This window comes from Podarcis filfolensis (genome assembly GCF_964270895.1).
Source record: "Podarcis filfolensis genome assembly, chromosome: 17".
NCBI lineage: Eukaryota > Metazoa > Chordata > Lepidosauria > Squamata > Lacertidae > Podarcis > Podarcis filfolensis.
Genome location: NC_139621.1, coordinates 9969080 through 9994456, shown reverse-complemented (window position 1 = coordinate 9994456; position 25377 = coordinate 9969080). Strand labels below are relative to the sequence as shown.

General features: G+C 46.7%; 1 protein-coding gene across 10 annotated transcripts in view; it reads right to left on the bottom strand.

The window, feature by feature from the left end:
- The window catches only part of DOCK6 (dedicator of cytokinesis 6), a 94656-nt gene that overhangs the window by 11452 nt on the left and 57827 nt on the right, over positions 1 to 25377 (bottom strand). For 6 of the 10 annotated variants that reach the window (XR_014542960.1, XR_014542961.1, XR_014542963.1 and 3 more), the window contains 14 exons: positions 24513 to 24652; positions 24258 to 24427; positions 22056 to 22207; positions 21174 to 21356; positions 18739 to 18865; positions 18409 to 18493; positions 17495 to 17591; positions 16632 to 16766; positions 15341 to 15493; positions 13446 to 13604; positions 11949 to 12049; positions 10328 to 10520; positions 9834 to 9977; positions 7887 to 8018 (listed from right to left, as the gene is read on the bottom strand). Coding sequence is in view for 6 of the 10 variants with exons in the window: in XM_083592674.1 (XP_083448800.1) it covers positions 7887 to 8018; positions 9834 to 9977; positions 10328 to 10520; positions 11949 to 12049; positions 13446 to 13604; positions 15341 to 15493; positions 16632 to 16766; positions 17495 to 17591; positions 18409 to 18493; positions 18739 to 18865; positions 21174 to 21356; positions 22056 to 22207; positions 24258 to 24427; positions 24513 to 24652 (1971 nt within the window). In the remaining 4 variants the exon portion in view is untranslated. Of the gene's footprint in view, positions 1 to 418; positions 6411 to 7886; positions 8019 to 9833; positions 9978 to 10327; positions 10521 to 11948; positions 12050 to 13445; positions 13605 to 15340; positions 15494 to 16631; positions 16767 to 17494; positions 17592 to 18408; positions 18494 to 18738; positions 18866 to 21173; positions 21357 to 22055; positions 22208 to 24257; positions 24428 to 24512; positions 24653 to 25377 lie in introns of all 10 variants that reach the window. The other 4 variants (XM_083592673.1, XM_083592671.1, XM_083592675.1 and 1 more) reach the window with 2 other exon arrangements.

The window sequence follows — 25377 nt, the reverse complement described above, 5'->3', positions numbered from 1 at the left end:
TGCCTGGGGTTAAATCACAAAATCTGCACCAGTGACCCCACCTGAAATACAGTTGCTACAGTTCTAGAATTTCCCCTGAAGCCTCCACCTCAATTCCTGTACAGTGGTACCTCGGGTTACAGACGCTTCAGGTTACAGACTCTGCTAACCCAGAACTAGTACCTCGGGTTAAGAACTTTGCTTCAGGATGAGAACAGAAATCATGCTCCGAAGGCACGGCAGCAGTGGGAGGCCCCATTAGCTAAAGTGGTGCTTCAGGTTAAGAACAGTTTCAGGTTAAGAACGGACCTCCGGAACTAATTAAGCACTTAACCCGAGGTACCACTGTAAGGTGAAAGTAGTTCTCCTTAATACACACACAAATGAACCAGACCACTGCTCCCCAAGACAAAATTTCAAGAAGTGCACTCCAACTTACCAAATCAGGCCAGCAGGACCACAAGCAGATGGCAAAGTTGAAAGAGAAGCAAAATAAGAAAAAAGAAGTTAGAAAGAGTACGGCAGCCACTGGAACACAGCAACTGTCCAAAGGGGGCGGGTAAGTGGAGGGCAGCTGGACTGTTTCCATTTATTTTTTTGTTCTACAAAGTTCAAAATACCACCTCATCTCTAACAGCTGCTGCAATCCCTACAACTGTGTACAGAAAATTCTCTCCAGAGATCTCTCAGTTGTACTGCAGAATTATCATTACCTGCTGTGTGCTATTTTCTCCCCTCTCCCACCATACTCCCTGTCCAAATTGGTCTGACAGGTCTCTGAGACATTTCAAGCAGTATCTGGGAAGATCCAAAACCTGCCCCCAGGAGCACAACCTGATATACCACAACATATGTTTATACTGCCATGGCTAGTACCCACAATAGCACTGGTGATGAGTTGCACACCCTTCTATACTGATACATGCAATGCCCAAAGAAGTTGTGCTGACTCCTCTGGGTCTGGAAGAAGTAGGTGCAATTAAGCAAAAGCATTCCCTCTCACAACTACAGTCATCAAGGCATTGCTGCTAGATCAGGGTTACAGCCACAGCAATGGTTAGGAGGAACTTGCTTCCATTTCTGCCCTAGAAATGACTGCCTGCACACAGCCCAAAACTGAACGAAATTGCCCCCTCCGCAGCATCATCTGTATTTCAAACATGCTCTGAGCATCTGCTTGACATTTATGGAACCACTTCTCCTGAAAATTCATCAGAGTCCTTTAAGAACAGGCCCGTCTTACCTACAGAGGCTAGTGGGGCGGGGCACCAGGGAACCAAGTTCTGGAGGGCGCCAGGCAAGAGTCCAGGGAACACTGAAAGAGCGTGCTGAGCAAGGGTGCATGCGCGGCTCCCGCCGAGTGTCGGCTCGGTTTTTTCCCTTTTAGCCTGCAGGCGCCAAATTCTGCGGGGCGCCAGAAGGATAAAAGGAAAAAAACGGAGCCAACGCTCGGTGGGAGCGGCGCACACGCCCTCCCTAACTCGCTCGCCGCAGGCCCGCTCGCTCGGTGTGCTGCCTGCCATGGCCACCGTGGCACGAAGCAGCCAGCTGAGCTGGGTGGCCCTGCATCCAACCTCATTCCCCACCGGAGGAGCTGCCCTCCAGCCGCTGTCCGCCTCCTCCAGCCCTAAAAAAAGTTGACAACTCTGGGAAAGGGGGCGGGGCGCCAGATATGCTTAAGACGGCTCTGTTTAAGAAGCACTTGGTGACTGAGCTGGAGCTGTTTAAATCACTTCTATTTTAATGTTTCTGAGATATTCTATTACCTACCTTGAGCTTTCAAGGCAGTGGCAGGAGGACACCAATAAGTGGTGTCTTGGGGCCCCCTCCAAGGCAGGTGGCTTAGGGACCCACAGACACTCTCATGCCTCCTCTCCGACATCCAAATACCAGCACCTTTCACTGCTGGACTCTTCTATGCATAGCACTTTCTCTCTCTCTCCCTGGAAAGTGCAGGGAGATCTGGGTTTGGGAGGCTTTGGCAGTCTACAAAGATCTTATGCGGACTTGTCTGCTAAACTGCATGGTGTGCACATGGGAAAATGCATTAATGATGCACACTATGCAACAGAACCCCACATAACTAGAACTAGACCCAGCTGCTGTGCCTCAAGGCTCCCTTAGGGCCACTTCCTGGCCCCTCTGCCACAGCCTAAACTGAGGCTGTTCCTGATCCCCTGATTCCTTGCCAAGCAAAGGCATCAGTGGGCTTTAGAATGGTGTCTTCCATTTTCAGGACCACTTCGGATATTACAGAGCGCGACGTAAATGTTCAGAGCGCGATGTAAGAGTGTGTCTGCTCTGCAGTGGTCATATAGAATAGCTTCACTGAAGTCCAAAATGAAAGCAAAGAAGACTTGCATGGTAGTTAAAGATGGACTAGCCTTCTCCACTATTTGTGCATCTCAATATCGCCATGTGATAACATGCATTTTCAGAGCACAGGTAGGATAAAGTTACTTCAAAACCAGTGCTTGGGGGGAAAGAGAAAGCTTGGGTAGATTTCCCCGTGTTCTGTATGCGCTAGAAAAGGAAGCTGCACTGGTCTAAGAGGTAGGCTGTGTCAGCTAACATCTATGCCAAGTATCCAGGCCGCAGTGCAGGCAAGATTTTAATCCAGTGGTTTGAAAAGCAAGTAGAGCAGAGGGACCAAGAGGTAGGTAGACAATCCAACCAAAAAGACAGAGACATAGCCAGGTGGCATCTGCCAGCTGTAAGTTACCCAGACTCAGGGAATGAAACAAACTTCGAAGAAAGCAGTGGCTTGGGATTAGCTCTCCAGAATGGCCCTGATCCCTAAAGACCTGGAAGATTTTGGTATGTGGAGATAGCATCCCCATATGGACCACCTCTAATTCTCTTATCTGTCCAGTGACAGTAAGAAACAAAGAATTTATCTACTCGGCTCTTGTTCTGAGTCCCCACAACACCCAACAATGCAGTGTTTTTGTGATACTAAGAGGCTTAAAACGAGTGATGCTTCCCTTGTGGTCTATCTTTTCAGTGGAAAATCAGTTCTGGGACAGGTAAAAGCTAACAAATACCAAACAGGTTAAGAACGTTAGGAACCTCTATTCCTAAAATCCTTTGGGTCCACTGTAGAGGTGCATGCTACAATGTCAACACAGCACTTCACTGCCAAAAAAAGCATTCTTTCCATTCTTTCACACTGTGCATGTTTGTTTTGAGTGGGGTGTGTGGGTGCATACATCTGAACACACACAAAACTCAGGACTGGGGTCCTGCTCTTAGTAATAAGACACGCTGGTGTACAAGTGTAATCTTTAAACCAGATGAAAGTTCTGCAAATGCACTAAATTTGCTTTGAGTATTTTAGTAGGCGAAGATAAGATTGCTAAATGAAAAATACTGAACTGTCTGGGAAGAGGCCTGCCTACTCAGGGAAGATAATGCTTTGGGACATTTTAATTTATATTTAAAAAGGTGAGAAAGGGATGTGGATAAAGAGTACCCCCCAACCATACTACACTGGAACAATCCAAGCTGAATACTGGGAAGATTCAGGAGAGACAAAAGCAAGCACTTCCTCACACAGTACGTACTGTAGTTAAATCATGACATTCACTCCCACAAAATGGGGAGTTGGCCACCAACGTACAAGGGCTTCAAAAGGGGATCTGACATATTCACAGGGAATAAGGCTATCAGTGTCACTAGTCACAATGGCTATATATTATCTCTAGCATCGGAAGCTAGTATCTAGTCTCTTAATGACGGTCATTATGCCCTGCATGGGGGCCTTCTTGAGAGTGGCCCCAGCAGGCTTCCCTGTTCAGAACAGCTTTTAAGCACCTTGTTATTACCCAACTATGGGAGGGCTGAACTGAATGTGATTTGAGCCATTCTGCACTTTGAAGTCGTACTTTGATGTCTCCTTACTACATATATGTTTACTGCCTTGGCTCTGGTAAAGAGAAGTGCATATTGTAAGTCTGGGTGTAAATTTTCAAACAAGCAAACAATTTTATTATTTGCACTGCATTTTCTCAAACTGCTTAAATGGATGGCACCTGGTGCTGGATCATTTATTAACTTTGCTTGACAAAGGACTGCAAAAGTCACAACAACCCTAACCTATTACCTTAACAAAACCCGGTTATCCACTTGTGGATCTCATTATAGAGAAATACTTCTGAGCATACACTTCCAGACCCCCAAATCATATGGGATGCAGGGGGCAGCCCTCTGGGCAGAGGTCACCATCCCCAAGCAGCTGTTTTGAGAAATGGGGATGGGGAGAAGAGTATGGAAATGGCAGGGCAAGAAGAGTATGGCCAGGACAGCTCCTTCTCTCCACCCAACAACTGAAAGCAGTGAGTTAGCAGCAGGCACAGAGCTCTCCAGTTGCACACTATGCAAGGACCCACCAGCTGATGGAGGTGTCAGAGACGCCGCAGGAAGGGCCTCAGTAAAGCAGCAGGAAGCGAAGCGTGGACAGCACCAGCTGCAGGATATGTGGAAGGGGACAAAGGCCAGGGGCACAAATCTGCAGGGTGAGCTGGACCAATGGGACTGTAGCTAAGAGTGATGCTGGCTACCTGCCTGCCTCAAGTCAGGTGTGTGTGGCTCTGGCGGTGGCCGGGAGCCCCCAAAAGGAAGGAATGCCACTCCCACTATGATCTAAGGCAGCGGTTCTCAACCTGTGAGTCCCCAGATGTTGTTGGACTACAACTCCCATCATCCCTGAGCTCTGGTCTTGCTAGCTAGGGGTGATGGGAGTTGTAGTTCAACAACATCTGGGGACCCACAGGTGGAGAAAGGCTGATCTAAGGCATTTATAGAGCTGTTTTCAGACCTCACAGAGCAGTTTAGATAAAATTATTATTTTTTAAATGATAACAAATAAACATTATTTCATAAAATAGAGAGGGCAAACCACTGCTTGTTGTTGTTGTTTATAAAAAGTTGCTTCTGCTTTACCCCCTCTCCTCTGTGGGCAAGATGGAACATAGGAAGCTGCTTTATACTGAGTCAGACCACTGGCTCATCTAGCTCAGAAATGCCTGCACTGACCAGCAGCAGCTCTCGAGGATTTCAGGCAGGAGTCTCTCCCATCCATACCTGGAGATTCTGGGGATTAAACTTGCCACTTTTTGCTTGCAAGCCAGACACTCTATCACAGAGCGATGGTTCTGCATAAGCTCCTGGTGTGGCAACAGGAGAAGGAAGGGGCCACCGGCGGCAGCTGGAGGGCAGTTAATAATAAATAACAGGCAAGGGCAAAACATGCTGCCCTCTGCAAACCTGTGTCATGGTGTGTTTCCTCTCCACTGGAAGACTGCCAGGATAGTGGGAGGACAAAGAGCTTGGCAGCACAAGCTTTTTCAAAGGGGCTGAACCTCCACAGGAGGCACACACTTTTTGGGGGCTTGCTTTAGGTACTCTGCAGCACAGAAGCAGTTTAGGCTGTTCAATCTGCATCGCAAGATTCCTAGTTTCAAAGGATGGGCTTCTCTTGAATGGGGAGTCTGGCCACCTGTGCGTGTTGCTGAGAATCTGTAGTAGAGGAAGCTGCCACTCAATAGACACACTCTAAAAGCACAAGAAAGCACCCTATACCAACTGCAGTCTTGGCACAAGGCTTGTGAAAATATGAATGGAGTTCCATCACTTTAGTCATGGAACAAACTGACCGCTCCTAGCCTACACCAAACATATTAACTGGAGGGGGCCCAGAAAAGACAGAGAGGGCCTTTGGGGTCTCTGCAGACAGGGTCAAGTCCATTCTCTTGGGATTCTGTAGGATTCTGCCACACAGTGGTGCTCCTTTCCCAGACGCTAGGCCTTCATCTGCAATCTTCCTTATAGCAAAACAGATATGTCTCATAAAGTGAAAAAGTAAGACTGTTTTGGTGCTGCAAGATACAGCCTCCACACGTCCATCAGGCCTTTTGTTAGAGTAGCCAGCCTCTAACATTTACAGCAAACATTATTCGTAAGAGTACTGTAGCGTGCAGGATAATGGCATAGATTTGGAACTATGATCCTGGGTGGGACCATGAAACCGCACTGTTTCTATTTTCCCTGAGGATTGCTGCCATTTTGAGGCACACACAAACATTTGCCTTGCTCAGCCTGCACAAGGAAAGTTCAGGGGCTCCCACTCGGGTGTCATTATCATTGATTAAATTTCCATATTCCCTTTCATCCAAAGATTACAGGGCAGCTTACAATATAGAAACACAAAAATACGTACCGTAACAACAAAGAGAAACAATAACCACCACCCCCTGACAAACACACACACAGTTTAAAAGTTGCAGTAACTGCACCAACAATGCCAGCTAGAGGAGGAGTTTGGCCGTAAGTGCACAGAGGAGGGTGGAGATTATGGAAGCAACATGCACATTCACACAAACACTGACACAGAAAATGTAAGACATGATGCAGCCTACCTCCCAGCCAGAGGCCTGATTGACAGGACGGAGAGGACAGGAAGGGAACAGAGAAAACAGGAAGAAGAAGGTGGTTATTTATTTGTTTTCAAAACTCAGCACCCGTCTTGTCACAAGCCGACCACAGGCTAGACCCAGGCATAACCCTGAATGGCTACAGGCCGATCTGAACATAACAATTCCTGTTCTTGTGAGGCATCCCAACCACTGCCAATTTCTCGAAGAAGCAAGCAGGAGATGGCACTATAATCCTAGCTCATTTCAAAGTGTATTCTACCATCATCTGCAAGACCCAGCCACAAAGACTAGCACACTGCCAACCTGAGACCTTGAACACAACTTTGACCTTGGCCCAGGAGGGCAGGGAGGGATGTTTTGGTTTAAAATGCCACCTGCAATCAGTATAGATCCATCAGCTCCCAATAGCTCTTTTCACCTTTTTTCAGGGTTGACATTTGATGGAATATCCAAGTGAACCCTATAAGAATCTGGAGCTCCCTGTTTAGCTCTGATTACAAGAATAGAGAGCGGTAAGTTCTGGCTTGGCAGCATCCTCACTAGGCTCTAATCCTGTATGGAGCAAATCCTAGAATTCTGGACTCCTGGCTGCTTTATACCGAACCCATACCGGCACATTCCCCTCTCTATGATTCAACAGAGGGGGGGGGACAGGCTATGGGTTCCAGTTCAGCAAATGGGGTGCTGATGCTTTCCTCCTACTGTCACAAGGCCCTAGAGGACTTTATAGACTCCCACTGCAACTCTCTGTCTCAAAGCAGGACTGTCCATTCAACTGAGTGCATAAATAGCACCTCCACTATGAACATTGCCCACAGCATCTTGATTTACAGTATGCCAAAGCTCGGAACTCCCAAGCCACAGCCCACAGACCCAAAGTTTCCCCAGCATAACGGTTTTTGGGCTCTGACATTCAGACCGTTCAGATTTCAGTCTCCAATCCGCCAGATTCACGTCATGTTTTCTTATTTTGACATGCGTAACGAAATGGAATGTGAGAAGCACTTAGGCAACCATGGAGGATAGGAGAGCTTATGCTGGCTCTCTTGCTTCAGCCATCGCCCTAACAAAGCATTGCAAAAAAGGTCTAGAGACCAGGAGTGGGGAATCTCAGGCCTCAGGGCTGAATGTGACCCTCCAGGTTTTGATATCGGGCCCTCAGAACTCTTCCTAGGCCACGCCCCCTCTCCCCTGGCCACACCCCTCACTGGCTTTTGCTTCATACCCCAAGAGCTTTTGCCTGGCTGGAATATGTCACTGAACCCTTATAATGCCTCTTGATAGTCTGGATGCCAGAGACAGGTGGGTGCATTATGTATAGAAACTAGCCCACTGTACAAAGGTAAGATCTACATTTACTGCTTCCGACTGCACCCACCTCTTGCCTGCGGCCCCTGGAAGAGAATGTGGCCCCTGGGGGGGGGAGAATGGGGTCATTGGCTTGAAAAAGGTTGTCCAATAAGCTGCACTCACTTGGTTGGTTATCTTGCTGAATGCATCCTGCAGCTTGCCATGCAGCACTGCCAACTTCTTGAAGTCGCGGTTGGCTTCATGGATGGGGATGAGGATCTTGTAGACCTCGTTGACAGCCTCATAAAGCCCACCCTGAAGAGAGCGAGAAGGAATTCAGAAAGTCACTTCGGTCCTCAGGGAAGACCTAACATGGGGCTGCAGGGGGTAAGGCAGCTGGGCCACGAACGGCTAGAACCTCACAGAGCCCCCAGTCAAGGTGGAGGCCTGTTTGGAAATATGCAAGCAGAGCTTGGCTGAAAAAGGTTTTAACTTCCATTGGAAGGCAATTAAGTCTCTCCTAAGGGATGAAGCTTTACTAAGACTGCTATTATTATTATTATTATTATTATTATTATTATTATTATTTGAATTTATATATACCCGGAGGTCTCAGGGTGGTTCACAGAATAAAATCAAGATATAAAACTCCCTTCTATGATTGGATTGAAGACTCGCAACATATGAACAACTTGCATTTAAACATAGACTTGCCATGGACAAATTCAATGATATTTGGAATCCATTCTTACAAATAGTGTAATAGGTTAAGATCTGGTGAAGTACAATAACATCCTTGTAAAATATACAGTTTTGGTTCCCCCCTCCCCCCTTTACTTTCCCTTCTACACGGGTTCTGTTTCTCTTTTTCTTTTTCTCTCTTTTATTTATGTCTAACTATGTTTAGTGCACATATAATTATGTACTTTTTGAACTTTCAATCAAGTTGTTTTTTAAAAAGATACAAAACCACAAAATAAATAATAAAAATGAAAACAACCCAACAGCCCCCCCCCCCGCAAAAACCCCACATTTTTAAAAAGCATAGGATGTCAATCAGATCAACCAAAGGTCTGGTTAAAAAGGAACGTTTTTGCCCAGCGCCTAAAGGTGTATAATGAAGGAGCCAGGAGAACTTCCCTGGGGAAAGCGCATGCCACAGATGGGGAGCCACTGCAGAGAAGGCCCGTTCTCGTGTTGCCAGCCTCCGGACCTCTCAAGAAGGAGGCACACAAAGGAAGGCCTCAGAAGATGATCTCAGGGTCCGAGTAGGGTCAAATGGAAAGAGGCGGTCCTTGAGGTATTGCGGTCCTGAGCAGTTTTGGTCCAATGGGGCAGGGGGAAGCAGCTAATTGTTACTTGTGGGTTACAACCAGGTTCCTACTTCTGCTTCTGGAAACGAACTGTATGAATTCACACTACTTCACACAACTGTTTATGTACAATCACCACCTACTGCAGCTTCATGCGCCAGGAGGTGGCTTTTGTGTGTGTGTTGTTTTAAAGGCAGTGTGGGAGGGGGAGAGAGGTCTGCAGTCTTCCACGTACTTTAATTTTCACCAAAAACAGAGGGACTGAGATACCTGCAGGGAAACACAATTGGCCGCTTGCCTAAATGTATTACCGAGAAGTGGAAAAAGCAACACCCCTGAAATCAGAGTGCTCCTTCCCTGAGGAAAGGCACCCCAGATAAGCAGTGGTGCATTTAATGCTCTGCAAACTGAGCATCTGGAAACAATCAAAGTGAAGGAATGCAGCCAACGTGGGGAGAAAAGACGGCTGAAGCTTACAGAAAAACAGACAATAGGCAGAGATAGAAGAAAACAGGTGGGAAAGAATTTACAAGAATTGGCTGCTCTGGGAAGGGCAGAAAACACAGCCTCTCCGTGACCATTCAAGTCCGACCCACCCACCCACAATCCACACCATTCAGGTTTCTAAGCCATTTGCAGTTTTAAAAGGAAGCAGAAATTTGTGCACAAAAAGCTGTGTTCTATGGCGCTGGTGCCCAATCTCCAGGAGTCTAGACACCTGGGATTCAGCCACCTACTGCAGCAAGAGAAGGCAGCTGCCACCCTCAAGCACAGGGAATGCTCTTGTACACTGAAAGTAAAAAGTTCAAGTTCTCACCATAGTAAAGGAGGAAGCCGCCTGCTCGAGCAACCCAACCAGCCCTTGCTCAGTGAAGTACTTTCCAGAGCAGATGCCCTCTTCATCAGGGGACAGGACGTCATCCGAGACAGCAGATTCTTCCAGCACGTTGGAAGAGATGTTCTTGGAAAAGGACAGGTGTTATTGGGGGGGGGCACACAGATCTTCTCACTCTTCCCTCCCAAACAGCCTGTCAGTTGAACAAGGCAAGAACTCTAGGTCTCCAGGGGCTTAGGGAAGCAGAGGCCTTGCTAGGGGCAGGGAACATCTGGGCATCACCCCAAGTTTTGGTTTAGGGGAAGGAGAAATGGGAGGTAGACCCTCTGTTCATTCATCTCTCCTGCAGGAAAGTAGAACTGGGGCTACGGGTAAGTACTGAAGCTAAGAAAGAACAGAGAAGAGCAGGTCAATGCCTTGATGCAGCAGACCAGTCTTTTTTTGAAATGATGCTTTGGCTTTGCCCTTCTTCTTACCTGGAAAGTGACACAGCCCACAGGTAGGTAGCGGCAGTCCTCCAGCATACTCAGGTACTCGGCTACCAGGGCAGCGGAGTGCACCAGACACTGAGCGGCCTCTGCATGGTTCCCACGCTCAGAGTGCTTCGCTGCCATGTTCTGCAGCCAGGTCAGCCGCAGATCTGGTGATGTCTGGTACCCCTTGGCTATCCTGAGAGGCAGGTAATGAATGTTCAGGGAGAGAAGTTCTGAGTTCTATGGCCGCCTTTGCTACTGACTCACTTTAAGGTGACTTGCTTCAGGTCAGTGGAGGTGCAGGTCTATTCTGTGTCCAGGGCAGCTGTCTACAAGTCCCATCTGGTATGCCAGCTAAGACCCTACTCACCCACAGACTGTCTCGCCAGAGTGGTCCATGCTCTGGCTATCTCCCACTACTGCAATGTGCTCTACGTGGGGCTACCTTTGAAGATGACCCAGAAACTACAACTGATCCAGAATGCAGTAGATAGACTGGTGACTGGGAGTGGTGCCAGGACCATATAACACCCGTCTTGAAAAACCTATATTGGCTTCCAGTACATTTCCGAGCACAATTCAAAGTGTTGGTGCTGACCTTTAAAGCCCTAAATGGCCTCAGCCCAGTATACCTGAAGGTCTCCACCCCCATCATTCAGCCCAGACACTGAGGTCCAGCTCCGAGGGCCTTCTGGCAGTTCTCTCACTGCAAGAAGTGAGGTTATAGGGAACCAGGCAGAGGGCCTTCTTGGTAGTGATGCCTGCCCTGTGGAACGCCCTCCCATCAGATGTCAAGGAAATAAACAACTATCTGACTGTTAGAAGACATCTGAGGGCAGCCCTGTTTAGGGAAGTTTTAAATGTTTGATTGCGTTTTTAATATTCTGTTGGGAGCTGCCCAGAGAGGCTGGGGAAACCCAGCCAGATGGGCGGGGTATAAATAAATTGTTGTTGTTGGACACGAGTGAGTGATGCACGAACAGTGGCGGTGTTTGTGTCATGGACATATACCGGAATGCATCTCAATACATTTACATCAACACAAGGAGCAACAGACATTCCCTACCTCCATGATGTCATCCCATTTGTGTCAGTGCTTTCGGCCTGGGTTGATTAAGCCTACCAGCTTACACAAACATCCACCAAGAGATGAACGCCTGCAAGGCTCTCCCCAACCCCACAGCAATGTTACCACGTAGTGTGAATTTTTCCTTTAATATTCTCTGGAAGGTGTGCACTCCCCAGACCACGCTTTTCCAGCCCCAGAACGCTTGGCCCCCTCATATGAAGAAGGTTATCCCGGACAGCATAGGCTGTAAGGCTAGCTCACCCACTTCCATTACATGCTGAATGGGAACAAAAAGAGGAGCTCTCACCATATGCAACAGATGAGGTGAGTGTAAAAGCAGGGAGAGATCTCATGCTGCAACAGGCTTGCCAACAGCCAATGAGTCTGTGGATGATCTAAGATATGAACCTTCTTTGTTTCAGGTGCAAACGCAGTCACATTGGTTCCTGCATTTTGACACCCTCCCTTTGGGAAACTGAGGCGAAGAAAGCAAGCCTTGCTTGCCTCTGGGCCTTCCTGCCACTTCCGTACCCAGAGCACTGGCTACTGTCTCACCTGTACATCAGGTCTATCAGCATCTCCGGGTCCTCCTGATGTTCCTTCATCTTTACTGTGTCTGTCAAGATCATGTGCAGGTTGAAGACGAGGTCTTGAACCTGGTCAGGGAAAAGAGGAAGCACCTTCTAAGTCACAAGCATGGAGAGCAGGCACAAGAACACACAAATGCCTCCATCAAGAGTGGGGATGCCGCAAGCACTCAGGTAAACGCACTTGCGAAAGAGGACATCCCTGATGCCATACTTGCCGACAGGATTGAGATGGGCATAGCCCTGTTCACTTATGGGCTGTGTTCACCTTGATCCTGGTACCCCCACTTTTCAGGAGGAGAAAGAACAGCAAAACTAGGTCTATAATTAATCTCTTGAATTTTCATCACATTTGGTAGACACTGGCTTAGCTGTATCTAAGACAGAAGTAGCCATTTTCAAATTTAGATACTCTAACCCAGGCATAGGCAAACTCGGCCCTCCAGATGTTTTGGGACTACAATTCCCATCATCCCTGACCACTGGTCCTGTTAGCTAGGGATAATGGGAGTTGTAGTCCCAAAACATCTGGCGGGCCGAGTTTGCCTATGCCTGCTCTAACCATTTCCCAGGGTATATAACCATTTTAAGCAATTTTCTTTCAGGTTCCTACCAGAGGCAGATTTAGGGGAGCGTGACCAGTTTGGTGCCGCCAGGGACACAACTGTGGTTTACAATGGAACGCGAGAGACAGAGGGGTGCTGAATTCTGGTGTCACAAAGGGTGCTGCTGAAATTTGAGACCCCAAGATCCACCACTGTTTCTACTGAATACTGTAATTCTGGTTCAAGAAGAAATATCGAAATTTTCTGATATAGGAGGTGATTATTTTTTTCTCATTTAGGTTTACACTTTATATTCCTATAGGATTCTACAATATGACTATACAATATGTATATTGTTTTGTATTTTGGGAAACATTTTTATTTCCTTGGAAAATTTATGTTTCAAATTTAGTGAACAGTCTTGTAGTACAGTATCACATCGCAGTTTTTTAAATAAATATTTTTATTTAAAAATAATAGCAAAACGTTTGCTTTAGTTTGATCATACGTTGTTATCTGGTAAATAAAGCCTTGTAATATTTTTAAATAAATCCAATATATCTATCCAGTGCTTTTTTTCTGGGGGTACGCATACCCCTAAACATTTTGTGAATCTTTGTACTTTTGTCCATTTACTCTATTTATTTTCCCCGATTTAAACTACAGAAAGGTGATTTTCTTGAGTCAAAACGAGAGTACCCCTAAACATTTTTTAAAGGAAAAAAGCACTGTATCTATCACACATGTATTGTTGAGAAATTGGAAAAATTGCCTAGAAATCCCAATGAAGATTAAATTGTTCATAATTAAATGCAGAAGCTGTAGAAGAGACTGCCAGAGTCAGAAGGTATCAGCTCAAGCCACAACCCAACTTCCAGAGGCCCCTGGTCTGATGTTTATGGGTCTGCCATCCAATGTACCTGCTCAGCAAATGTGGTTTCTCGCAGCTCCGGGTCTTCCTCGGCATAGGTCAGGATGGTCTTCAATGAGCGCCGCAAGTGCTCCTCATTGAAGTTCTGTGACGTTCCCACAAGCGAGGAGAGTGACATGGTGACTTGCATCTTCACTCGGGCAAAGTTCTGTGCAAGAGAGACGCGGCAGGAGTCAGCAAGGCAGGGCAAGCAAGCAAGATTATTCAGATCCTGAACCAAATAAAAGCAGAAGCAATGCTTGGAATGGATTCTGCAGAACACAGTTCTAGAGTGGACTGATTTAAATTAAAAATCACCTAGAAAAACCGCTAGTTCAGAACACTTTAAAATTTAAGTTTCCCACTGGTATTGTTTCCTTTAAAATGTGAATAGTAATTGCTTGGCCAACTGTTGAAACTAAAGAGAAAGTTAAAATTAAAGAGAAGGTTTACACTATTTAGGAGAACATGCTTCTTTTCAGCATTGCTGCTCCTTGTTTCATTTCCACTCCTCTTTCCTACACACATGCCTTTCTCTAAGACCACCCCCACCCCAGGAATACAAGTTAGATAACAATCCAAAACTGTTGCTTTTGGCAACTCATGGCAAACACTATGAAGAAGCTGCCAGGGATGGTTATGCACATAAGGCTCTGAGAGAAGCAGGTATCTGGAAGCGTCTCAGAGGGGATCCTCTCCCATTTCCCATAGCAGCAACTGAAGGATGTCAGCTGGGGCATCCAGGCTGGTACAAATGTATTACTTTTATTTACATAACCCCATCAGTGTACGCTGTATTTTACAGAGTAATCAAATCATGAGACGGGCCCCTGGCCCCAAGGAGCTTAACAATTTAAATTTTGACAGAGGTGGGGGAAAAGAACAGAGGCAGGGAAAGAGTTTGTGCAACGTGGCAATGCTGCAGGGATCAATGAACTCACTGAACCTACCCGGACCCTAAGATCATCTTCTGAGACCCTTCTTTGTGTGGCTCCTCCTTGAGAGGTGCGGAGGATGGCAACACAAGTACGGGGCCTTCTCTGCAGTGGCTCCCCGTCCGTGGAATGCTCTCCCCAGGGAAGTTTGCCTGGCGCCTTCATTATACACCTTTAGGTGCCAGGCAAAAACATTCCTTTTTAACCAGGCCATTGGTTGATCTGATTGACATCCTATGCCCTTTTAAAATGTGGCTTTCTTTTTTTTTGGGGGGGGTGTTATTGGGTTGTTGTTTTTATTTTGATTATATGTATATTGTGGGTTTTATGTTGATCTTTTCTGTGAACTGCCCTGAGACCTCTGGGTATAGGGCGGTATATAAATTCATTCATTCATTCATTGGCTCCCAGTACGTTTCCGAGCACAATTCAAAGTGTTGGTGCTGACCTTTAAAGCCCTAAACGGCCTCAGTCCAGTATACCTGAAGGAGTGTCTCCACCCCCATTGTTCAGCCCAGAGACTGAGGTCCAGCTCCGAGAGCCTTCTGCTGGTTCCCTCCCTGCAAAAACAGAAGCTACAGGGATCCAGGCAGAGGGCCTTCTTGGTAGTGGCACCCACCCTGTGGAATGCCCTCCCACCAAATGTCAAAGAGAAGAACAACTACCAGACTTTTAGAAAACATCTGAAGGCAGCCCGGTTTAGGGAAGCTTTTAATGTTTAACAGACCATTATATTTTAATACTTTGTTGGAAGCCGCCCAGCGTGGCTGGGGAAACCCTGCCACATGGGCGGGGTATAAATAATAATAATAATAATAATAATTATTATTATTATTATTATTATTATTATTATTATTATTATTAAATCATCATCAACAACAACTGCTTGGACTCTGGTCCCTTGCTGCACCCTTGCAGCAGAAGAGACATAGGACTGCTCTAGCACCTCCTTACTCCAATGAACACTTACGTTGCCAATTTCGAAGTTCTGTCGCATGAGAAGGTAGAGCGAGGTGCTTGCATGGGTGCGGATGATGCCCACCTTGCTACTGCAATGGCGGAGAAGGCGCAGACACAGGTCAGCACACAGTTCTGTATCCTCCTCGAAAAGCATTTCGGGAAACTGCAAGCAAAAGACTGGAGTTATTTTATCTAACAATGATAATACTGACCTTCCTATAGACTGCAAGGAAGCCAATGTATAATAGATGAATAAAACCCAACAGGTTGATAATCTTAAAAGCAAGGTATTAACGCACTCAAGAGCGGTAAGATTTAATATTAAAAGCCTCTGTGAACCAGGTTTTCACCCAACCCTTGGAAGCGTAAAGGGAGGGGTCTGTCAGGCCCTTTTACAGAGGTTGTTCCAGATCTGCAGTATCATAATTAAGTAGACTCAAATCATAATAGGCTGGCTTTGGTCTCTATCTTTCAAGGCTGAAATAAAGCACTTATTCAATAATCCACCTTGGCATGGAAACAGCTTATTTCTGGAAAAGCAAGGAAGAGTTTGCTATGGGAAAGTGGGGTAATAGAATATGGCAACTGCTGGCTGCTGACATTACCCTTGGGAAATGCTCACTAGGGGTGAAATAGAATGGGGTGCCTTTTCAGATGACCGGGGGCCATTTGCCTCATAAATCAACTCCAGTCCTGGGGAATCCAGGCCCCTGATCCCACAGGTGGAATTTTTGAAGAATACATTGGCTTGGTTAACAAGTACAGGAGGCGTGAAACAGGTCTTACATCTGGACATCATGTTTTGAAAGATATTTTGGAAACACGCATTGTGAATTTGGAGGATTCCCAGACATGGCGTATATGCTCTGTAGGACTGAGGTTGATATTCATATTCTGGTTTGTGTGTGTGTGTGTGTGTGTGTGTGTGTGTGTGTGTGTGTTCTCTCTCTCTCTCTCTCTCTCTCTCTCTCACACACACACACACACACACACACACAAGTAAGCAGACTCTGCTGTGGACAATCTCAGAAAAACCCTGGAGAGAAAAAGCCCCTTCAGTAGAGTTAAAGGTTGGAGAACATGAGTGGTGGCAGATAGAAGCTCACAACCTGAGGGATAGGTAAGCCCTTCTTGTTCCTGAAGTAGCCAGGCTCCACTTACAACCAGAGCTGGTGAGCAGACAAGTCAATAGTCTCCCTGCACTGTCTTCTTAGGAGCAGAGCAAGACGCTTTGCAAAATCAGCTGGAATTCAACCACAACATTCACTTCCGCCAAGTTTTCCCAACCAAGCAGCACTCACCTTGCTGACTAGCGCCCTCTGGGTAGCAAAGCAGTGTTGCAAGAAAGCCGCACTGGGAGTGCAGCCCATTGTGTGCAGAAGCACCCTCAGCACCCCGCCGAGGACACTCTCCTTGGCTTCCGATACGATCACAGTCTGTGGAGAGGAAACCGGGGAGGAGAGGGAGGTAGAGAAAGAAAGAAAAAATGGATGGGAAATTGTACTCAAATTAGGAACCCCTCCTCAAAGAATGTGTAGCCCCATTTGTTACATGGTGAGGCTGTCACAATTGCTTTATCCAGGCCAGACTTTATCTTGCAACAAGAAGCCCATGGAAGTCACTGGGACATGAGTGGCCAAGGCAGAGATGAGACCATGTAAAATGAACAAGCAAAGCTCATCATCTGCATGCCTTAGGTGTTCTGCTGCCTCTGCTAAAGATGGCAAAGGACCAAGAGCTATGCTGGCCAGTGAATTCAACACCCCGGACTACCTAGGAGAGCCCAGCTCAGCATAACCGCAACAGAGAGGCTCAAAACAGCCAAGGACAAAGGAGACAGATGTGGCTCTCAATGCACTCCTAGGAAACACTTTATCAATAATAGAAAAACTGGAGACAACTTTGTCCTCCAGCTCGCCAAAGCAGATTCTGCTTATGGAAGCTGGATGAGAAAAGTTGTCTCCAGCAGTTTTCATCAAGAAACTGAATTTTCCTTGTGGGTGTGGCTTGTGAACTGTGAGGGGGCGGGGAAGCTCCTACAATTCAGAAGGTACCGCTGCAGAGTATAGATAAGAGATGCAATCTTCACCCTGGGAGAACAAATTAATCCCAGAGCCTTGCTCTGGCGGGTGGGTGCAAGACTTCAGTCTCCATCAGATCCTACCTGCACAATGATTTCTAGGGTGTCCAGCACCACCATGTTGGCTTCTGTGGCCATATTCCCATCCACCAGAGCCTCATGTTCCATCTCTTCCTTGGATCTGAGCAAGGGATAAAAAAGGGTGTGGGTTTAAGACATTTAGAGTCACCAGATGCCAATCCTCACTTGCATGGTTATTCTGGTTTTCTGCTCACTGTGCTGCTCGTACAGGCCTGCCAAAGGTTGGAGCTACACTAGGGACATGCAAAGCCAAAGTTGTTTGGCTTCCATGAAACAGGTAGCTGGTTCCTGCAACTAGCTCTTGCCTAAGATCAGGAGCAGCCCACCAAAATGAGAAAGGGGCCTGCAGCACCTTCTGTTTAAGGGTGGGAAAGCTGGGATATGGGATGATGGCAAGCCAATGAGAAGGAACTAAAAGCACATCTCTTTCTTAGACTCAGAATCTTTATCCCACACAGTCTTTTTCTCTATACGTTTTCCAACACAATCATGAAAACTAAAACCTGAGTTATTTTTTTTATTAAAAAAATAATAATCTGGTAGATGCCCTGAATGCCATGTGATCATGGCTATGTGACAAACCAAACACACTAATTTATGATTAAGGCACTGCACACAACTCACACACACACCATGAGAGTCACTGTGTGTTCAGGCCCAAGTTTGATTCCTGTTCTTGGGTAACAGGGCAGAGGGGGAGCAAAGCAGCCACGTCTTCTCTCTATTATTATTATTATTATTATTATTATTATTATTATTATTATTCCCGAAGGTCTCAGGGGGTTCACATAAAAAGATCACAGTATATAAAATAAAAGGGTTGCTCATTTGCACTAAGCCAAGGTTTTGCTAAGCATTATAGGTAAACCAGTCCAATGTGTGAACGTAAACCCCCCCAGAGTTGCCCACAAACGCACTTGTCCACCTTGTCCGAATTCTGCCTCCAATGGGCAATATTCTTCCTCCAGCGAACATTTTCTTGGTTTCCAAATGGACTCCGCTCTGTGTAGGAAGGGAAGGAAGGGCATGAGTACCATGACAGATCAGAAAACTCCTCCCCACCAAGCCTAGTTCCAGTCACCAAAAGCCAGCCCTTAATGTCTGAAAGATGCTTCAGCTAGAGAGAGCCTTCAAGGGAATGAATAGAGTTCCCTTCTGATCACACAGAGGGTACTCCAAAGAGTTTATATCTGCTTACTTCCAGAAGCTTGCTCATGATAAACAGCCCCACCCTCTCTCATTCTCACCTCGGCTGCGTCGCACCATCTCCTGGCGTGCCCCAATAGTGCCCAGGATGGCTTCTTCCAGTCGTGCTTTCATGTCCAGAGACTTCTTGAAGGTCAGGCTGTTGATGCGCTCAAAGGCCTTCTTGCCCTGTGGATGGCAGTGAGTCTAAAAGTCCTCGCTAAGCAAGAGGGGGAGTTTGGCTGCAGGAGCAAAACCTGGCAGGCCCAGAACTCATAGAACAGGCAGACAGTTGCTCACTGAAGAATGTGGCCGAGTGCTCATTTCAACAGGTGCTGAGCAGTGGAATGTGAAGCCCCTTCAGCTTTTACCATGGAGAATGCTTCTGGCTATATAATAATAATAATAATAATAATAATAATAATAATAATAATAATTTATTATTTATACCCCGCCCATCTGGCTGGGCCTCCCCAGCCACTCTGGGCGGCTTCCATAGAAACCAAAAATACAGTAAAATATCACACGTTAAAAACTTCCCTGAACAGGGCTGCCTTAAGATGTCTTCTGAATGTCAGGTAGTTGTTTATCGCTTTGACATCTGCTGGAAGGGCGTTCCACAGGGCGGGCGCCACTACCGAGAAGGCCCTCTGCCTGGTTCCCTGTAGCTTTGCTTCTCGCAATGAGGGAACCGCCAGAAGGCCCTCAGCGCTGGACCTCAGCGTCCGGGCAGAATGATGGGGGTGGAGACGCTCCTTCAGGTATACTGGGCCGAGGCCGTTTAGGGCTTTAAAGGTCAGCACCAATTCTTTGAATTGTGCTCGGAAACGTACTGGGAGCCAATGTAGGTCTTTCAAGACCGGTGTTATATGGTCTCGGCGGCCGCCCCCAGTCACCAGTCTAGCTGCCGCATTCTGGATTAGTTGTAGTTTCCGAGTCACCTTCAAAGGTAGCCCCACGTAGAGTGCATTGCAGTAGTCCAAGCGGGAGATAACCAGAGCATGCACCACTCTGGCGAGACAGTCCGCAGGCAGATAGGGTCTCAGCCTACGTACCAGATGGAGCTGGTAAACAGCTGCCCTGGACACAGATTTGACCTGTGCCTCCATGGACAGCTGTGAGTCCAAAATGACTCCCAGGCTGCGCACCTGGTCCTTCAGGGGCACAGTTACCCCATTCAGGACTAGGGAATCCTCCACACCTGCCCGCCTCCTGTCCCCCCAAAACAGTACTTCTGTCTTGTCTAGGGCCGCATCAGCACCAAATACAATAGGCAAGAATTGGTAAGCTGCCACACTTCACATCTGGCAAAGAGGTATTTGGGGGCTCCAAATGCAAGGTTCCCACCACTCCCCATTTTAGCTCATAGCCAACAAAAGCACTATACTGAACTGAATTGCACTACTGGACTTCACAATATCTTATAGGAATGATTTCACTATAAACTGTTAGTGGCTTCTTACATTTCGCTTCCTATTCAATCTCCACGTTAGAAGAATTCTTACAGCAGGGGTGGTAAGAAGGTAGATCAGAATCTACGAGTCGATCTCTGTGTGGCATGAAGCAGATTGGCAAGGATTTATGCCCCCACAATTTAACAACAACAACAACACAACTCTCCCTGCTGAAATGGATCATGGTTGTGCTTAGATGGGCATGAACCAGGGGTTGCATTTTGCATATGGAAGGACTGTGAACTTGACTCAGTTCTGGTACTCAGTAAAAGTTCCTGGACTTAGAATTCTTTAACTGAATGTCTTTTGCCTGGGATGCAGGTGGCACTCTGGGTTAAACACAGAGCCTAGGACTTGCCGATCAGAAGGTTGGCGGTTCAAATCCCTGTGATGGGGTGAGCTCCCATTGCTCAGTCCCTGCTCCTGCCAACCTAGCAGTTTGAAAGCACGTCAAAGTGCAAGTAGATAAATAGGTACCGCTCCAGCGGGAAGGTAAACGGTGTTTCCGTGCGCTGCCCTGGCTCACCATGAGCGGCTTAGTCATGCTGGCCACATGACCTAGAAGCCAATAAAGCAAGATGAGCGCTGCAACCCCAGCCACGACTGGACCTAATGGTCAGGGGTCCCTTTACCTTTACCTTTTTGTCTTTTGCCTAAGGCTCCAGCAGGTGAACTATTAGGGTTCTATTAAACAACAGAGAGATCCTATAGCCTGAAGCCTGTCTGCTCTTGCCTTAAGACACCCAAAGTGTTGTAGAACCGCTGTTTTCTAAGGCTCTCCTTGGAAGGAAATGCAGCCTCTGACTGTTGCAGTCAGAGGCTGCATTTCTCTTGCATTTCTCTTGCCTCTTCTCCGCTCTTTGCTGGCCACGTTCTGTCAAAGACTGCATGCTTTGAGATCTGCAACCACTAAGGAGTTCGTCTAGGTGAGGAGTCCAGCCAGCTAAAGGTGGGATTCCTGCGTTCTGTCCCCCAAAGTCCTGGGATGGGGAGGAGGGAAGCAGGGGAGCCACGTTTGGTTCTCTCAGCGCCTGGACTCTAACCTTATACTCGAAGCAAGAGACACAGAGGTAGAACAGGTCAAGGAGACGGTTCACATGCAAAGCAGAGAGGTCAGCAAGCCAGCGATGCAGCACAGCTCCATCCACATTCTTCAGTACCCACAGGAGACACACCAGCAGGTTGCGACTTGCTTCAGCCGACAGCATGCTATACTGGCGTGGCGGCTGCAAACAAGCAAGAGATGAGCTCAGCGCAGCTCTTACAATTCACTTGACCCAGACCCCCATTCACCCCTCTCCCACTAAGCATGCCTAAATGGCACAGTGCATCAAAGAAGGCAGAGGCAGTAGTGGTGCCCTGCTGCTCTCTACTCATAAGGACCTCCTTTCCTCTGGTTTTGAGGAGCAATGTTTTGGGCCCGCATTGCCTAATGATATCACTATGTCGGAATAGGAAATGCAAGTAGTAGCTGAATGGAGTTTTAAAATTGGCTGCTTCATGCAAGTCCTTGTGGTGTGTGTGTGTGTGTGTGTGTGTGTGTGTGTGTGTGTTTTTATTAAAGGATTTTTCAGTTACAAAAGAGGATGCCTTCACCCCAGTATGGCTCTCCTTTATTACATACACAGCCCAACAAGATAATAATATAAACCTCGCAACAGCAAACAAATTGATAAGGCTAATCTGACCCTATAACCGCCCCCCTCACATAAACAAACAAAACTCACTGCAATCAACTAATAGTTTTTGTACTGTTAAATCTCCTATTGTGTTTGAGATCAACCATGTTACAAATCTGAACACACAGAGACTTTCCTGCTGAGGACTGAGACCTGTATGCTCCTGGGTTCATTCCACAAGTGCAAGTAATTCCCCACCCAAGTTTCGGTTTCATTCTCTAGCCCCAGAGGACAGTGTACACTCACCACTGATGGCATTGGGAAGACAGTGGACCGATGAGCGTGGGGCAAGGGAGAGCCAGCAATGGCCATGGCAACTGACTGGCTAATGGTGCTGCCATCCCCATCGCCGTCCTCAGCCGTCACAGAGGCCAGCCGCCCTCGCTGGCTGAGGTTCTCTGTAAAGTTGAATTAATTGTCCAATAAGGGCCAATAAGGGAAGAAAAGATAGCCCAGCCACCTCCGCCACCACCCAGTCAATATATACATATATATGGAAAGCTAATTTGCACAAATGTTCCTTAATAAGGTTTTGACTCTCATTTTCCTCTTCAGAGACATTCCAAGCAGCTAAAATGAACAATAAAGGCAACAGAAGCTAAGCAACCCACCAAAGCTAATGTAAGGTTATGGGAAAGTTGCTTCAAGATTTTTTGTTTGGTTGATTTTTTTCATTGAAGAGATTTCTGGCAAAATCAGAGCCAAGGCCAGGGTGGCCATGAACCATTCCTGCAGACAAGAACTTCTGCAATGCTGACCACTAAAATGAAGACGGGCCAGATTCCTAGCAGTGTATACTTGGCCATTCCAGGGGCCTCAAGCTACCTGCAAATTATTGGGGTTAACAAAATACACTTCTTTTCCCTTATATAACCTCTAGGGCAGGCTCTCTCAGCCTAGTGCCTTCCAGATTTTGTTGGACTCCCACCGCCATCCTTGACCACTGGGCCAGGACAGCTGAGGCTGATGGGAGTTGTAGTTCAACAACCTCTCGAGATCCACAGATATGGAAGGCTGTTCTAGGACCGAGTTCACACAGTCCTGGGTAGCTTATCAAGTCAGTTCCAAGTGTCAGGCTGTGAGATTCCTTGCTTAAAGCTCTGGATTCTATTATAAGCACCAGACTTTAATCCCAGACTCTTCCTCTGGCTTTCTTTTCTTTTGTTCCTTCACAACTTCTTTGTTTTCCCTTTCATTAGCTTCTCTATACTATATCATGTAGTCTCTAAATCTGCATGACTTGAGACTTCCTTTGTGGCTCTGACTCTGCTTCAAATGTTGTACGTTTCCCCAAAACAAATGAGAAACGACATGGGAAGCTATGACACATCACCAAGCCACAAATCACCACTCAAATTGTGGCTGTTTTCCAGGATTTCCTGAGCTGTGAGGCTGACATGTTTCTGAATATTCAAAGACTCTCTTCTTAAGTGCCACTCTTAAGCTCACTTAAATTGCATTTGCTCAACTGACAGGCTTTAGATTTTTGCTTTTGTGTTGTTCAGTAAGTGTGTGCTGAACTGATGATGGGGAAGCTGGCTAAGGAAGCTCTAGTTAGGAATTAAAGGACAGAGTACAAAAGGAATTAACTAGGAAAAAACAGAAGGCAAAGAAATATAAAATAATACTTTTTCTAGTCTTACAGTTGGGTGTCAAATCATAACACATTAAAAGGCATTGTATTTGGAACAAATCCTTTGTATCCTGTTAATCAGAGAACATTTACTTCATTGACTTTGATATTAGAAAGAATGAATGCAGCAAGTTGCTCAGAATTTATAATTTCAGAGCTAGACAGAAAGCTAATTTGCTTTCATAAACTACAAATAGGAATCAAATGGCATCAGATGTAAGTGGAAATCTCTTTGATTGAATTTTCAGATACAAAGAGATGTCACCATTTGCACCTCTCACCAAGAGTGTGATTACTTTTGGAGAAACCTTAGATAAGGAGACAGAACAAACAGTTTTAATGGCAGATGTGATAATACCTAGCCAGAGAGATCCTCAGTGATACTAAAAACAATATAAAATAAAGAGAGACCTGGTTTTAATAACAAGGCCAAAGTACTGACCCAATGCAGAACAGCAAAGCATTTTTTAAAATGTCAGCTTGGTTTTGCTTCACAGAATAAACACCATATCAAACCTCAGATAGCGAAACTCATATGCTGGACAGCTGGATTCTCCTCCCTCGCCTGGGAGGGGAGCAGCTACAGTCAGTGAGTTTGACACAACTGGGATTGATGCCATGGCCACCCAAGCCCTCTGCTTAACTGGTTCTATTCCAAGTATGCGGAACAAAACTGAAGACAGCAGGCTTGCCGGCAGCAAGGAAGGTTGGGGAGAGGCTGTCGTTTTTGAAAACCGGCTAGAAATCTGCACACATTGGTACCTCCATCCATTATCACCCTCCTCCCTGCCCCCAGAAGGGCCTCCTGGCCTCACCTGTGAAGTCGTAGAGCTGGGGCAGGGCATCCATGACGATGCCAATGAGAGGCAAGTACAGCTGAGCCACGTGCTCCCGTACTGAACGGTCCATGTAGCGAGGGTCCGAGTCGTGGCTGCACAGCAGGTTGTGAAGAGTGCTGATTGCCTTCTTGTGCAAGAAGAAGGCTCTAAGGGAAGGGAAGAGAGCAGGGATGTCAGAAAGGGCTCTGGCTACAAGGGCATCAGGGAACCATCCCAAAGGACCACACTTACCCCTCTGCATCCGGCTCCAGGATGAGAGCCAGCTCCATCAGCACCAGCCCTGCCAGGAAGTGCTGCTGCCGAAAGGCCACCGACAGCTCAAACATGCTGGCCACTCGTTGGTCCTGTGTGTGGCTGGAGAAGGCTGAGCCCTGGGAAAGGGGAAAGGCCATGAGAAATCAAGCAGAGCCGACCCCAGCCAGTGTGTCGTGAACAGTTCCTTTCCGTATTATTGCACAGAAAAGAACAGCGTCCAGCTTCACATCTCAGTTGCCATCATTTACTGGTAGCCTTTCGAATGAGCCAGTCTCTCTCAGTTGTTGCTTTCGTGAACTACTTCTTTAAAGGGGGGTGGGCAAGGAGAAGAAAGGAAAGGTTCCACAAGTGTCAACTACCAAAGGTGATTGTGGTGTTTGCCCTCCTATGTGTGTGACATCATACTGGGTTCATAGGGAAAGGGTTAACTAATTGTAAAATGACTAACCAAGGGGCAGAGTTAACTGTGTATAAGGTTTCAGCAGAGAGAGAATTTGTTAAGAAGAGTTAGGGTTAGAGTGGTTGAGAAGACAGTCTGAAGTTAGACGAGAGAGGGAAGATAAGTCTGTGGGTTGGGCTAGTCCGGTGTGAGAAAGGGAAAGAATGTGTTAAGAGGAGTCAGTCAAACAGTTGAGATAATCAGTCAGAAGGTATTAGGAAGGTATAGGCCGGTAAAGAAACTAAAGTTAAGATACTGACAGGAATATTATCGGAGAAACCATAAACTTGTTAATGTCTGTAAAATAAACTTGGTTTTTTGTGGTTCACGTTTAACAACTGACTGGACTCAGTGTTTTACCAGAGAGTAACTGGTTGGTGGCAGCGGGGAAGCGATCACAGT